General features: G+C 32.5%; 1 protein-coding gene across 1 annotated transcript; it reads left to right on the top strand.

The window, feature by feature from the left end:
* Positions 1,183-14,117, top strand: LOC109851505 (V-type proton ATPase subunit C-like). The gene is given in 11 exon segments (XM_020421675.1): positions 1,183-1,383; positions 1,468-1,536; positions 1,607-1,734; positions 1,811-1,910; positions 3,407-3,474; positions 3,598-3,739; positions 3,999-4,115; positions 4,630-4,755; positions 13,322-13,405; positions 13,497-13,576; positions 13,688-14,117. Coding segments are annotated over 11 exon segments (1,125 nt in total). The 5' UTR covers positions 1,183-1,269; the 3' UTR covers positions 13,785-14,117.

The following is a 14,896-nucleotide window of genomic DNA, read 5'->3' on the forward strand; positions in this document are numbered from 1 at the left end:
CTTGCACCCCTTTGCCCTAGGAAACCACACCATTATTTATAGTGTGAAGATCGGGTGGGCCTGGCCTGCTAATCACGCGGAAACGAGGGGATGATTTCTCATTCGCTCATGTGGTGGCCCCCCCATCACGTGTTTACAAAGGGGAACTTTTCTTAACTCGATTTTGTAAATGTTAAGGAGAAGGGATGAGAAGGGTTAACATAGTTAGTCTATCTGTTAATCTAAATAGTTAAATTATTAACTAGTTAAGTAAGATTTAGTTCAATCATTGAGTTCATTTTTTAGTGTTTAGAAATAATGATAGCTGAGATTATTTTATTTATAAACAGAAGACTATCTTTAAATCCATCTGAATAAGAGTATTTTTAGACCCTTCACTTTCAATGGTTAATTCATGAAAGGATTATCTTAATCCTTTCATTTTTTGTATTGACAAGTTATGAAGTGGATAAAATTTCAAAACAGTCATCTTTGGACTTTTAATCCCAAAAAAGACTTATTTTTAACTTATTTTCAGAAACTGACTGAATTTTTTTCCGAAACTTCACTGAGTTGAACTCTTTACTAAACTTCACGGGAGTTCAACTCCCGTGAAATTTCAGAATTTTTTTTCCAGAAACCGACATGGTTTCAGCGCTGAGGCTGAAACCAGGTCGGTTTCTAAAAATAAGTTAGAAATAAGTCATTCTTTGCGAATATTATTGTAAACAAGATTGTTTTGAAAATTTGTCCGAAGAGTTAACTCATTTTATTCATTATTTATTATTATTTTTTCTTTGTTTGTTAATTAGGTTAAGAGGCTGACTTTCCTTAACACCTCATTGACCCATTGAAAAAAAAAACGAGCTGTAATAGCAAGGTAAGTCGATCTACACTTCTCTCCTACACAACCGATTTTTATTTTTATTTATTTTATTATTATTATTTTTTAAGTTTCCAACTCAATACAACCCCATTAACAAAATCAATGCTACTGTAGTAAACTCATGAAAAGACCGGCCATCCATCCGGCCCAAGTAATAGTTGGGCTGGAGCCCAAAATATAAACTTTTCTTTTATAGTTAATGAATTAGTCAGCAAATTTTAATTAATTAATCAGCTTAACTGATAATCAAGTAAAGAGCGAATTCGATCCCCTTGGCTCTCGCTCGACCCCTACTCTCCTTCCCAAAAAAAAAAAAAAAAAAAAAAAAAAAAAAAAGGGAAAAAAAATCTCAGTTCTGCTCCCTCTGTCGATCAGAGATCAAAGCAAGCTTTCACCATTTACCAATGGCGTCGAGGTACTGGATGGTTTCCCTCCCCGTCCAGAGCTCCGCCGCCTCCCTCTGGAGTCGCCTTCAGGACTCAGTCTCCAAACAAGCTTTCGATACTCCTCTCTATCGAGTAGCCAATCAAACCCTAACCTCTCAATTTCAGCGCTTTTATTCTGATCTAGGGTTTTAACGACCTCTTCTCCCCTCTCTGCAGTTCAACATCCCCGATCTCCGCGTCGGAACCCTAGATTCCCTTCTTGCCCTCAGTGATGATCTGCTCAAGGTAATTGCGTGATATCTTGACTGAATTTTGGGTTTTCGTGGTTTCGGTGTTGATTCGCGAGATCTGGTAGTCGAATGCTTTTATAGAGGGAGTTTCGCACAAGATCCGGCGGCAGATTGAGGAGCTGGAGAGGGCTTCGGGCGTCGATGGCGGGGCTCTGACAGTTGAGTCGGCCTGTTGATTTCCTATCGTTACAAGGCTTTCTACAATTTTCCCTGCATGGAAAATTTGATTTCCCCTTTGTTTGTGATCATTTGAAGATGTAATGGTTTAGATTTGTCTGGGACGAAGCGAAGTACCCGACAATGTCGCCGCTTCGGGAGATTGTTGATGGAATTCATGTCCAAATAGCCAAAACTGAGGATGACATGAAGGTCTGTTGAATTTATAAGCCAACTTCTATTTGTTTGTTGTTTCATAGTCTGCATTATTAGAATCTTCACCGATATTGCGTTTACCTGGCATACCATAGTTTGACAATGCTAGGTAGTAAAATCAAAACAACTTAGAATTTTGATAAAGGTGTCTGAATTTCTAACTGAAAGTGTTAAATGATGTTTAGTTTATTTTAAAATCGTATTAAATGTTCTCTATTTTGCTAATTGGTTAATTATAGCTACATTTGTAAAATTAGTGGATTGCTTTCATTATATCATAAAAAATGTAAACATGCACATAGACCGGTTATCTCAATAGATAACTACATGTCTTGTTTAATTGTGAATTAGGGGATTTCTTCCATATTATCACATTGATGTAGTTATGCATGTGAATTTAAATATTACGCCTAGTAATTGGTCAATAAATTTGAAATCGGTATCCCTTTTTGTTCATAATTATCTTCTAAACTTAAAATCGTATTCCAATAGTTTTTATTTGTTAGGAGGTTGTAATGATGCTTATGGGTGATTTTTCCTTTATCATAGAGAGACTTTTGATATACGAAAGATCTAAATTGGTCGAAGGCACATGCATAATTTGAGGGGATTCTGATTATCAACATTTGTTACTATTCTTGTGCTTTTTATGATAATAGTCCTTCAGATGCTCCAGAGCAAATATTTTAGGTCTTAGTGGTTTGGTCTTATTATTGACATTATGTTTCCTGAGTTTGTAATTTCTCTCCTGTTTCTTCGACTAAATTATTGTATCTTTTGAATCTTGAATTCCATTTATATGCTTTCCACTGTTTCATCCTCAATTTAGTGATATTGAGTAAGTATTCAGTTAAGAGATTGTAGAGGTGCCACATTGAGTGCTTAGGTGTTATCCTTCTCATGTATACTCCTTTTATCTCTCGTTCTTGGGCAACGGCCATGAGAAGATTCTTTTTTTATGAAATCCTCCTTTGAATATCCTTCTCCCACAAGGCCACAACACTAATTCTTCTCTTTAAGTGGTATGAATAGATGCAGCATCAGCCTGTCAATCATACTGACACCTAGACTGTCAAATTTTACTTTTAAACTTTTGGAAAATATATGTATTAACTAGCCAACTATATGTTTTGTTTTGACAATCTTGAGGGATTATGGTTATTGAAATTGCACAAGTCCAGAGTGAGCTGCTTTCTGGACCACACCATGATTAGATCAGCCTAATCAGTGAACTCTTCTTCAGTACCTATGTGACAGCCAATGTGGTACATAATAGCTTTTGACAATATGTTGCATAGTACTTTCATGCTCAAAGCACTTTCATGCTCAAATGCAATGCAATTATGTGGCATCATCTTCTTTTATTTTTTGCTAAAGTATTTGGCATGTATTTTTGTATGCTTTTGTATTTAAAGATTTATTTACTATTCATTTCAATTCAAAATTTAAACATTATTTTCATGCTTGTAATTTTTGTTGGATATATCTTGCAGGTCCGAGCTGCAGAGTACAACACTGTCCGTGGTCAACTTAATGCAATAAACAGAAAGCAAACTGGAAGGTACAAAAAATTCTTCAAATCTTCTTCCTTAAGATGGTAACCTTATGCAACAGGAAATCAAGAATTTATAAGTGCCTAACTGGATTATATTCTCTCTTATTTTGTTTTTCTTCTGTCTTGCAGCTTAGCTGTTAGGGACCTTTCTGACTTAGTGAAGTCAGAGGATATTATTACCTCTGAGCATTTAGTGACACTCCTTGCAGTTGTTCCCAAGTACTCTCAGAAGGATTGGTTGTCAAGCTATGAAACTTTGACTACATACGTGGTGAGTTGTTATGCGATTAATAGCTTTACACCTGATGCAAGATGCAAGAGACTCTACGATGTGCATATTCTCATTGTTCTTATCTTATCCATTTGTTTGAAGTATCCATACTTAGGATATTGACCATTTGTTTAAAGTATGCATATTGTTATCTTCCAGATTTCTTGTTTCACAACAATTCCTAATGGGGAAGAGTTTAGTTATCTGTTCTTAGCGCTATGAAGTTTGAATTTCTGACTAACTTTCGAAGTAAATCCAGGTTCCTAGGTCTTCCAAAAAGCTGCATGAGGACAATGAATATGCTCTCTATACTGTAACACTCTTCATAAAGGTTGCTGACAACTTTAAAACAAGCGCACGCGAAAAAGGTTTTCAGGCAAGTCTTTTTCCTGCCACACTATGTAAGATAGATATAATTGTAGACCCATGGTTAGTTGAATACTTATATCTAAGCATCTTAAATGAGTTTAAGAAATGAGCTTCAAATGGTCTCATAGTTGTTCGTACCATAGATCTTGTCAGCAGCCTATCTTGCTACAAAGGTTGTCAAGTTCCCAAGCATATAAATTTGTAAGCATGAAGCATGCAAATCATTGGTCTCTGAGGCATCTTATATGATTTGATCAGGATTACCGCACATTGGATGACCAGCCATCTATTTTGCGTAGGAATGTAGGTGCCTTAGGTGTTGCAAATTAAGGTTGAAGATTCTATGGTCAACAATCTATTGTTTTGCTCCTCTCCTGTTTTCATTTGCATTTAAGATAAGGATAGTTTTCTCAGTTATGGGAACATGCATGATAAATTTGATAGCCTTTCAGCAGAAACTAGAAAGTGCAACTTGTTTTCTGTTTGTCCTGTAACCAAATTAAGGTGATTTTACTTTTCAGATTCGTGAGTTTGACTATATTCCAGAAGCACAAGAGGATAGAAAACAGGAGCTGGAAAAATTAATGCAGGACCAGGATACCATGAGAAGTTCTCTTCTACAATGGTGCTATGCCAGTTATGGGGAGGTACATTCTGTATGAATAATATTATCAGTATATTAACATTTTGTAACTTCATACTGTGAAGTTATATTCTGAGTATATGCTTGCAAATTTAGGCAACCAATAACTCATGCAGGCCAGAAGTAGCTTTGTCACGATTATGATCATCTAATTTATTGATAACCATTCTTCATCATACTGTTTATAATCATTTTTTTTTCGAATTTGAAAGCAATAAGTAAATATATTTCCCCCATTTTTTACATAAACAATAGCAGTTTGCTAATGAGAATATGAGCTGCATTGGCAAAATGTTTGATAACCAATTAGGTTGATATGTGATTATTTGAGATGAGCATCCTGTGGCACACAACTGCTGTACTTTTGTGGCACTGCTTCACAAGGAAGCCCTTTCTGGCTTTTGGCACATACACTATAGTATAGATAGCAAGGTTTTAAATATCGGTTATCGAGGATTTATCGGACGGCCAAAACCTTATTGGATAGCGAAAATCGGGGATATATCGGGGATAAGTAGTATTTATCGGAGTGATATACTAAATGATGTATATATATAATATAATAACTAAAAAATGAAATCTAACCATGCTTAATGAAATATAAACATACAAAAATGTAAATTATTCAACAATTTCTTCTTTCAGGTCACTGACTTGAGATCTAAGTGCGTGCATGAACTGTGAAGGAATTACAAGAGAAGGAAAGCTCACAGCATGTGTATATATAGCCATGTTTCCGGACAAAAATCTTTTTAACTTATGGGGAAATCCTAAAACTTCACAGAAATTCTTATAGAAAAGATTAAAAACAGAAGTTAAAAACTCAACAAAAAAAAATCAAGTAAACCCCGCTGGAGATTTTTCACGGAGTAGATAATTAACGGAGATTCTTCACAACAAGTCTCACAAGTAGATAATATTTGTTCAAAGAATAACAAAAATCAACTTAAAAAAATAGAAACAGTTCGAAGACGCGAAGAAATGATACATGTTCAAGTAAATCCCGCTGGAGTTCGAAGACGAGGCGAGCGAAGTTCACAGAGATTCACGAAGGCAAGGCGAGCGACGAAGTTCAAGGTTTGAAGTTCACGAATGCGAGCGACGAAGAGGCGGTAGAGAACATGAGATGGAGATAACGGAGGAAGAGGAAGAGCTCTATGAGAAAAGGAGCAGCCGTCAGAGACGAAGTTTAGGGTTTGAAGGTTGGATTCACGAAGTTTCGGGTTTTAAGTTTCATTTTATTAACAAAACGGGTCGGGTCGGGTTTAAAACTCAACATTCTAACTCAAAATGTCCGGTCGATAATCTCGATAATTTAAACCTTATTGGCCGATAAGTGCCGATAACGCCGATAACTCGTCGATAAACTCTCCAAAACGATAACCGATTACAAAACCAACTTATCCTAGCGGAGAGCTCCCAAATCTGATAACTCGGTCGATAATATCGATTATCAGCTGATAATATCGATTATCAGCTGATAATATCGATTATCGGCCGATATTTAAAACAATGATAGATAGTAAAAAATGCAAACCATCAATTAAAATCAACCCAATACAATATGGGCCCACCTAAGGGCACTTTGGTCATTTGACATGAGTAATGGGCTCATCATTCACATGAGAGTCCCCATTTAGCAAAGGATAGAAGATCACAAAATTCTAAGTCATAACATGTTGTAAATCAGCCTTAACTACGCTTAGAAACATGCTGGTGCATTGTTAAAGCTGGCGCACAATCAAAAGTGGCACGTAGTTGTTGGTGATGTGTAGTTGATGTTGGCGTGTGGTTGATCATAGCATATAGTTGAATGCTTGATCGCGGTTGATAGTGGCACGCAGTTGAGCCTAGCATGCGGTTAATATTGACGTCGCGCAGTTCAGGAGAGTGCAACTTTACACCAATTGGGGGTTAGATGATGTGACATGTAGGCATCATCATTACTTCTTACAATGCCACAATGACATATCCATTGCATTAAATGTTGAAGATTCAAAGAGGATGGCTCTCTTGAGTTGCGCACAACTAAAACCTCGCGCCCACAGCTTCTAAAGACCAAGACCAGGACTGCTCTTTTGTAGCCTCGCACGTCCACAATTTTATGGCACGAGGTTGATAAAGCTGCTAGCATCATATTGCGTTTAATGCTGATCTGACAAGTATATCCATTATCCATCCACGATGACGAAGCAACCTCACACCATAAAATTGTCAGATCAGCATTAAACGCAATATGATTCTAGCAGCTTTGCTACAAAAATAACGGTACTGTGCAAGCATTTGCTACTCGTACGATTGGAGCTAGCCTTGCTCTAGGAAGGGATCCTAGCCTATAAATAGAGGTCTCCTTCAACTTTTCGATAGTTAGCTCTTAGGTTCTTAAAGACTCATAAAGCTCTCCCGCCCGATTGCTGAGTTAAACCTCACCAAGGTCGTCATCCAAGAGTTCTAGCCTTTATCACTTGATTTCAATCTTGTGTTAGCACCCAGAGTTGGTTATCCAGCTCTCAAAGCTCGGTTTTCACTTGTCAATGAGGTGATCCCTCTCTGATAACTTAGATCCTCATAAAGAAGATCGTGTTTATCAAAAATTATTATGTGTACATTAAAATTTGCACTTTTCAAAAGCTATAACCCATTATTTTTGTCAATTTCATTTGTTTCGTGTACATCAAATTTTAGATTTTCATGAACTCTAGCTTATAATTTTTATCAGTCTTCAATAATTTCGACCAAATTACAAATAAATACAATTAGTTCAAAATTCAAGATTTAATGAGCTATAACGCATATTTTTTGTTAAGTTGTGTTTGTTTCAAACAAAAGTATACTTATTATCTTTACATAAAACATTTGTGATTTCATGGATTATAACTCAATATCAAGTTTTGTCCTTTAGGAACAAATGTAAATTTATTATGTGTACATTGAAGTTTATGATTTTCAGGAGGTATACAACTCAATTGTTGTCAATTTTTTTCTGTTTCCAACGAATGTAAATTTACTGTTTGTACATCAAAATTTGCAATATTTAAGGGTTATGTTCCACAAATTTTGTTAGTTTTTGTTCGTTTAGAATGAATGTAAGTTAATTGTGTGCATGTCAAAATTCTAGCTTTGTATGAGCTGTAATATATGATTTTTTATCAATTTTGATTCGTTTCAAATTGATGTAAATTTATTCGTTTCAAATAAATTCTAGATTTACATGACCTATAATCCATGATTTTTTAAGTAATAATTTATTTGAAAAAATATAAATTATAATGTATACATTAAAATTTGCGATTTTCATGAGCGATAGCTGAATTTTATCAAAATTTGTTCGTTCATAAGCTATAACGCACAACTTTTGTTAATTTGTGTGCGTTTCGAGTGAAATTAAATTCATTATATATACATTGAAATTTACGATTCTTATTTGCTATCACTCACGATTTTGTCAAATTTTATTCGTTTTGAAGGAATCAAAATTTATTGTGTGCTTTGAAATTTACGATTTTCAAGGGCTATAATCCAAGGTTTTTGTTTATTTTGTTTGTTTCGAATGAATGTAAATTAATTGTGTATACATTGAAATTCGCAATTTTTCATGGGTTGTAACCCACAATTTTTTTTTGTTTTGAACAAATATAAATTAGTAGTTTGTACGTCAAAATTCTAGATTTTCATGGGCTAGGCTAAGCTAAGATATTTGTTAATTTTGATTCATTGCAAACGATGTAAATTATTGTGTACATCAAAAGTTGCAAGGTTCATGGGCAGCCATGAATTTTTGTTAATTTTCATTCGCTTTGAATGAATATAAATTAAATGTGTACGTCGAAATTCGCAATTTTTATGAGTTATAACCACAATTTTTAGCAATCTTTGATCATTTCGACCGACAATTAATTATCAGTAGTTCAAAATTCAAGATTTCATGAGATGTAAATCATAATTTATGTTAATTTATTATTTTGAATGAAAGTAAGTTATATGTACGCCAAAATTTGCTATTTTCATTACCTAATAACCCATGATTTTTGCCAATTTTAATTTGGCTTGATAAATATAAATATTATGTGTACATCAAAATTCACAATTTTCATGAGGTATTATCCACAATATTTGACAAAATTTTGACATTTCTAAAGAATCTAACTTATTCTGTAAATCAAAATTTGTAATTTTCGAAGGTTAAATAGCGCATGAGTTTTTTTTCAATATTCAGTTGTTTTGGATGAATGTAAAGTAATTGTGTGTATATTGAAATTGCAATTTTCATGGGGCTATAACCCATGACTTTTATTATTAATTTTCATTCATTTTGAACGAATATGAAATAACTACGCGTACATCAATTCACGATTTTTATGGGTTATAACCCATAATTTTTCTTGATTTTTATTTGTTTCAAATGAATGTAATTCAATTTTGTGCATTAAAATTCTAGATTTTCATGAGCTGTAATCTATGATTTTAGTCAGTTTTGATTTGTTTTGAACGAATGTAAATTATTATGTTTAGATTAGACTTTGCGATTTTCATGGGCTAGCTATGAATTGTTTTTGATTTGCATTCATTTCGATCGAATGTAAATTTATTGTGTACGTCAAAATTTGTAGCTTCTATAAGTTATAACTCACAATTTTTATTAATTTTGATCTTTTTGAGCAAATAACAATTAAATATGAGTAGTTCAAACTTTAAGATTTCATGAGCTACAACGCACATTTTTTTTGTTAATTTGTGCGTGTTTCGAATGAAAGTAAGTTTATTACGTTTACATTAAAATTTGTGATTTTTATTAGTAATAACCCACAATTTTTGTCAAATTTTGCTCGTTTTGAAGGAATGTAAATTTATTTTTTGGACATAAAAATTTATGATTTTCAATGGTTATAACTTGCAATCTCTGTTATTATAACCCACATTTTTTGTTAATTTTTGTTTGTTTCGGACGAATGTAATATAGTTGTGTATACTGAAATTCACAATTTTCAAGAGCTACCACCTAGAATTTTGTCAATTTTCATTTGTTTCGAGCAAATGTAAATTAATTGTGTACGTAAAAATTCATGATTCTCGTAGGCTACAATATATTTGATAATTTTGTTTGTTTTGAACGAAATTGTGCGTACATTGAGATTTCAGATTTTATGAGCTATGACCAACGATTTTGTCAAATTTGATTCGTTTCTAACGAATGTAAATCAATTGTGTTTACATCAAAATTCTAGGCTTTCATTAAGCTATAAACCATGATTTTGTCAATTTTCATTCGTTTCTAAAAAATGTAAATTAATTGTGTGTACATCAAAATTCTAGATTTGCGTTAAGTTTGTAAGCCACGATTTTTGTACAATTTGAATTGTTTCTAACAAAAGTAAATTAATTGTACGTTAAAATTCTAGATTTTTGTTAGCGATAATCCATAATTTTTGTCAATTTTGATTCATTTCGAATGACTGTAAATTATGTGTATGTTAAAATTTGTGATTTTCATAAACAATAATTCATGAATTTTTTCAATATTCATTCGTCTCGAACAAATATTAATTCACAATTTTCATCTGTACATGAAAATTTGCGATTTTATTGGTTATAATCCACGATTTTTCTCAAATTTGGTTTGTTTTCAAGGAAAGTACAACATTTATTTTTGGTACATCAAAATTGGCGATTTTTAAGTGCTATAACTCATAAATTTTGTCAATTTTTTATTTTTTGAGTAAATCTAAATTAATTGTGCATATTAACATTCGCGATTTTCATGGTCTATAATCCATGATTTTTATCAAATTTTGTTCATTTTGAACGAATGTAAATTAGTTGTGTTACATCGCAGTTCTAAATTTTCATGAGCTGTAATTTACGATTTTTGTCAATTGATTCGTTTCGAATAAATGTAAATGATTAGGCGTACATCGAAAATTTTGACTTTAAATGGGCTATATAATCCATGAAATTGTTAATTTTTGTTTATTTCCGATGAATATAATTTAAATTTGTGTATATCATTATTCCACAAGTTCCATGAGTTATTATTCATGTTTTAAAATCAAGTTCTATCATTTTGAGCAAATAATAATTAAATATGACTTGTTCAAAATTCGAGATTTCATGAGCTATATTTATTTTTGTGCATTTTGAACAAAAATAAGTTTATTATTTGTACATCAAAATTTATAATTTTCATGGGTTGTAACTTGCGATCTTTGTCAGTTTTCATTTGTTTCGAGTGAATGTAAATTTATTATGTATACATCCAAAGTCGCAATTTGCATGTGCCATAACCTATAATTTGTCATTTTTCTTTCATTTCTAGCGATTGTAAGTTTGTTCTGTATATTAAAATTTGTGATTTTCAAGGGCTATATTCCCGGATTTTGTCAATTTTGAGCATTTTTATTGAATGTAAATTAATTGCATGTACATCAAATTCTAGATTTTCATGAGCTCTATGCCTTCATTTATGTCAATTTTGATTCGTTTTGAACGAATGTAACTCAATTGTGTACATCAAAATTCTAGATTTTCTTGAGCTGTAACCTTTAATTTTTGTTTATTTTGATTCATCTTGAACGAATATAAAATATTATATGTACATTCAAATTTGTGAATTTCATGGGTTAGACAACCCATGAAATTTGTCAATTTTTGTTTGTTTCCGATGAATATAAATTGTGTACATCAAAATTCACTATTTTTGAGTTATTACACATGATTTTTATCATATTTTCAATCATTTCGAGCAATTGACAGTCTTATATGAGCAGTTCGAGCTTCGAGATTTCATGAGCTAAAACATGCAATTTTTGTTAATTTGTGTTTTGAATGAAAGTAAATGTGTAATTTAAAATTTGTCATTTTCATTGGCTATAATCTGCGATTTTTGTCCTGTTCATTTCGAACAAATGTAAATTAATTATGTACATCAAAATTCTAGATTTTCATTAGCTATATTATATTATCCACGATTTTTCATCAATTTGGATTCGTTTCAAACAAATGTAAATTAATTGTGTACGTCATAATCTTGATTTGCATGAGCTATAATCCACGATTTTTGTCAATTTTGATTCATTTGATTCATTGTGAATGAATGTAAATTATTATGCGTGTATTAAATTTTTTGATTTTGATGGGATATAATCCATGTTTTTTTTGTCAATTTTCGTTTGTTTTGAACGAATATAAATTAAATGTGTACATCAAAATGCACGACTTTCCTTGAGTTATAACCCATGGTTTTTATTAATTTTAAACCATTTCAACCTAATGACAATTAAATGTGAGCAGCTAAAAATTCGAGATTTCATGAGCTAGGACACTATTTGTAAATTTGTGTGAAGTTTGTATGAAAGTAAGTTTATTATGCGTACATAAAGAATTGTCTATTTTCATTGTTTATAACCCATGATTTTTGACAAATTTGGTTTGTTTTAATGGAACATAACTTATTTTGTACATCCAAATTTGCGATTTCAAGGGCTATAACCGACGACTTCTGTCAGTTTTTCGTTTTTTTCAAACAAATATAAATTGATTGTGTACATCGAAATTCGTGATTTTCATGGGCTAACCCATGGTTTTTGTCGATTTTTGTTTGTTTCAGACAAAACTAAATTAATTGTGTGTGCATAAAAATTCTAGATTTTCATAAGTTATAATCTAAGATTACTGTTAATTTTCGTTCGTTTCAGTGGAATATAAATTTATTACGTGGATATCGAAATTTGCGATTTTCATGTTCTATAACTCATCAATTTTGTCAATTTTAATTCGTTTTGAATGAATATAAATTAAATATGTGTATCAAAATTTGCAATTTCCATAAGTTGTAACAATCAGGGCGTAACATCCAGTCGAAGGGGAATAATCCATTTCGGTCAACAAATTGAGCTCCCTTTAACACCAAACTCGTATAACATCAACATAGTTTCAACAGTGACGCTTGCATGGTCAACAGAGCAAGGAATCTAGTCCCTTTCGGCATACTTCCCTGGAGGTTTCTAATTTTCATGTTTCGAAGCGTGAAAAATGATGTCAACCTCTTTTGGCAAGAAACACACACAACTCATACATAACAGGTAGGAGACGTGTTAAATTTACTCCTCAACTAGATTAGTTGTATCTGCCTGCAAAAGTGCACATTATGCAAAAATGAAAAGGAAAAAAAAAGAAAAAAAGAAAAAAAAGAAATAATCCAATCTTTTCACTGAGGGGCTGTTTGGTTGTTGTTGGTAAAGTTGTGTATTTATGACACAACTTGGAAAGTTGTGTATCTTTTTACCATGTTTTTTTTTCATGAAATCACTTTACAAGCCACATCAGCATATGAAATCACTTTACACTATTTTCACAACTACAAACAAACAATTGAAAGTGATGAAAGCTGACATTGGGACCCACTTTTTTACACTTTACATCCTTTTACATGGTAAAAACATACAACCAAACAGCCCCTTAGATCTACCTGTTTCCATACCTCTATAGGAAAAAGGTCAAGCACTTCAAAAGTTGTCTGTCCGTGCAAGCAACTTGGCATGTCCCCTTATTTAAGTTTTCCTTTTGACTTGCAGGTTTTCAGTTCCTGGATGCACTTTTGTGCTGTTCGTGTTTTTGTGGAGAGCATCCTTCGATATGGTCTACCACCATCATTTTTGGTACTTTAATGTTTCTTGAGAACGTACTCTGGCTACAAAATTTGCTAGACATGGTAACATTAATATTCATGTCTCTTTGAATGAATTTCAGTCTGCAGTATTAGCACCACCAACAAAAAGTGAGAAGAAAGTTCGCAGCATCCTGGAACAGATTTGTGGAAATTCCAACGGGTAATGAGCTGTTTAGCTTTTAGTCTTTGGAATAATAGCAAATGATCTTCACACTTTCAGCGTGTTTTCTTTGTAGGCTTTCTGCTGACTGGAGTTTTATTTTGTTTTCAGCACTTACTGGAAATCCGAAGAAGACGCAAACATTGCTGGTTTAGGAGGTGAAACAGAGGCTTATCCTTATGTTTCATTCACAATCAATATTACCTGAAAAATTAAGGTACAAGTTGCGATTCTACCAACTTCTGGAGTTTCGAGTAATTATTCTTATAAGAAGATATCAATGCAGCGGTCATTGAGAAACATAATTTTTATTGTATATTAGTATCAATTATTTTTCATGTGTACCCCCATACTCTGCATAAGATGCTAAATACGTTTTGTCATAAGATGTTTATAGGTTTCAGTGGTTTTTCAATATCACGAATTGTAATTTTTTCTAGTCAAAACAGATGGTCATGAACCGAACCTCAGTCCTTGTATTTTTATGTTTCTACTCAATAAGTTCACTCAATAAGTTCAACCTGAATTCAGGTTGATGTCATCAACTGTTTTGTTCTTCCTCCTATTTTGATACAAAGTGCATTTTTTGTTTTAGCCAATCATACGATGTGAACGATTTGATACTAATCTTTGGCACTGGAGTTCTATAGGCGCTACAATTTAAGTTTTATCCGAACATCAGAAATGCAAGAAAGTTAGAATGGAGGAACAGTATTACCATTTTTGTTCAAAAAAAAAAAAGCCACAGCGGCTCTTTGTTAGATATGCAAAAGTCTGGGCTAATATGTGACAATGTTAACATGCCTAACTCCAATAGTAAGATACTAATACTCGCACAACTTGAACTATATATGTCAAAGATTGACCATTACCTTCAGATAACAAGGGAAACCTAAACCTTTATGGGGGCTTTTTCATTGGTGTAATTTTAGGGATGATGGGAATATTTTTTGGGACATTACTTTTTGATGTTATTCACTGAGGATAATTGTAGGACTTTAATTTATGTTGTTATTGGTTAGGGGTAATGGAATTGGGACATTATATTTTGGTGTTATTGGTTTGTTAGAACATTTGTGAGACAAATTTCCCCACTAAAAATAAAATTGTTCTATTCATATACAAAAAATTTACCCCCGTGTCCAAAGTTAGCCCCATTCGCCATATTGGAAGAATAATGTTCCACTTTTAAGGCAAATGAGATAAGTTAAAGCTGTCTTATAAATAACTAATACATGCTAATTATTTCATAAATATATAAAATAATATATAATAATATAATATATTAAAAATATTACTATATTATGGTAATAAATATTA

This window comes from Asparagus officinalis, chromosome 8 (assembly GCF_001876935.1).
Source record: "Asparagus officinalis chromosome 8, Aspof.V1, whole genome shotgun sequence".
Taxonomy (NCBI): domain Eukaryota; kingdom Viridiplantae; phylum Streptophyta; class Magnoliopsida; order Asparagales; family Asparagaceae; genus Asparagus; species Asparagus officinalis.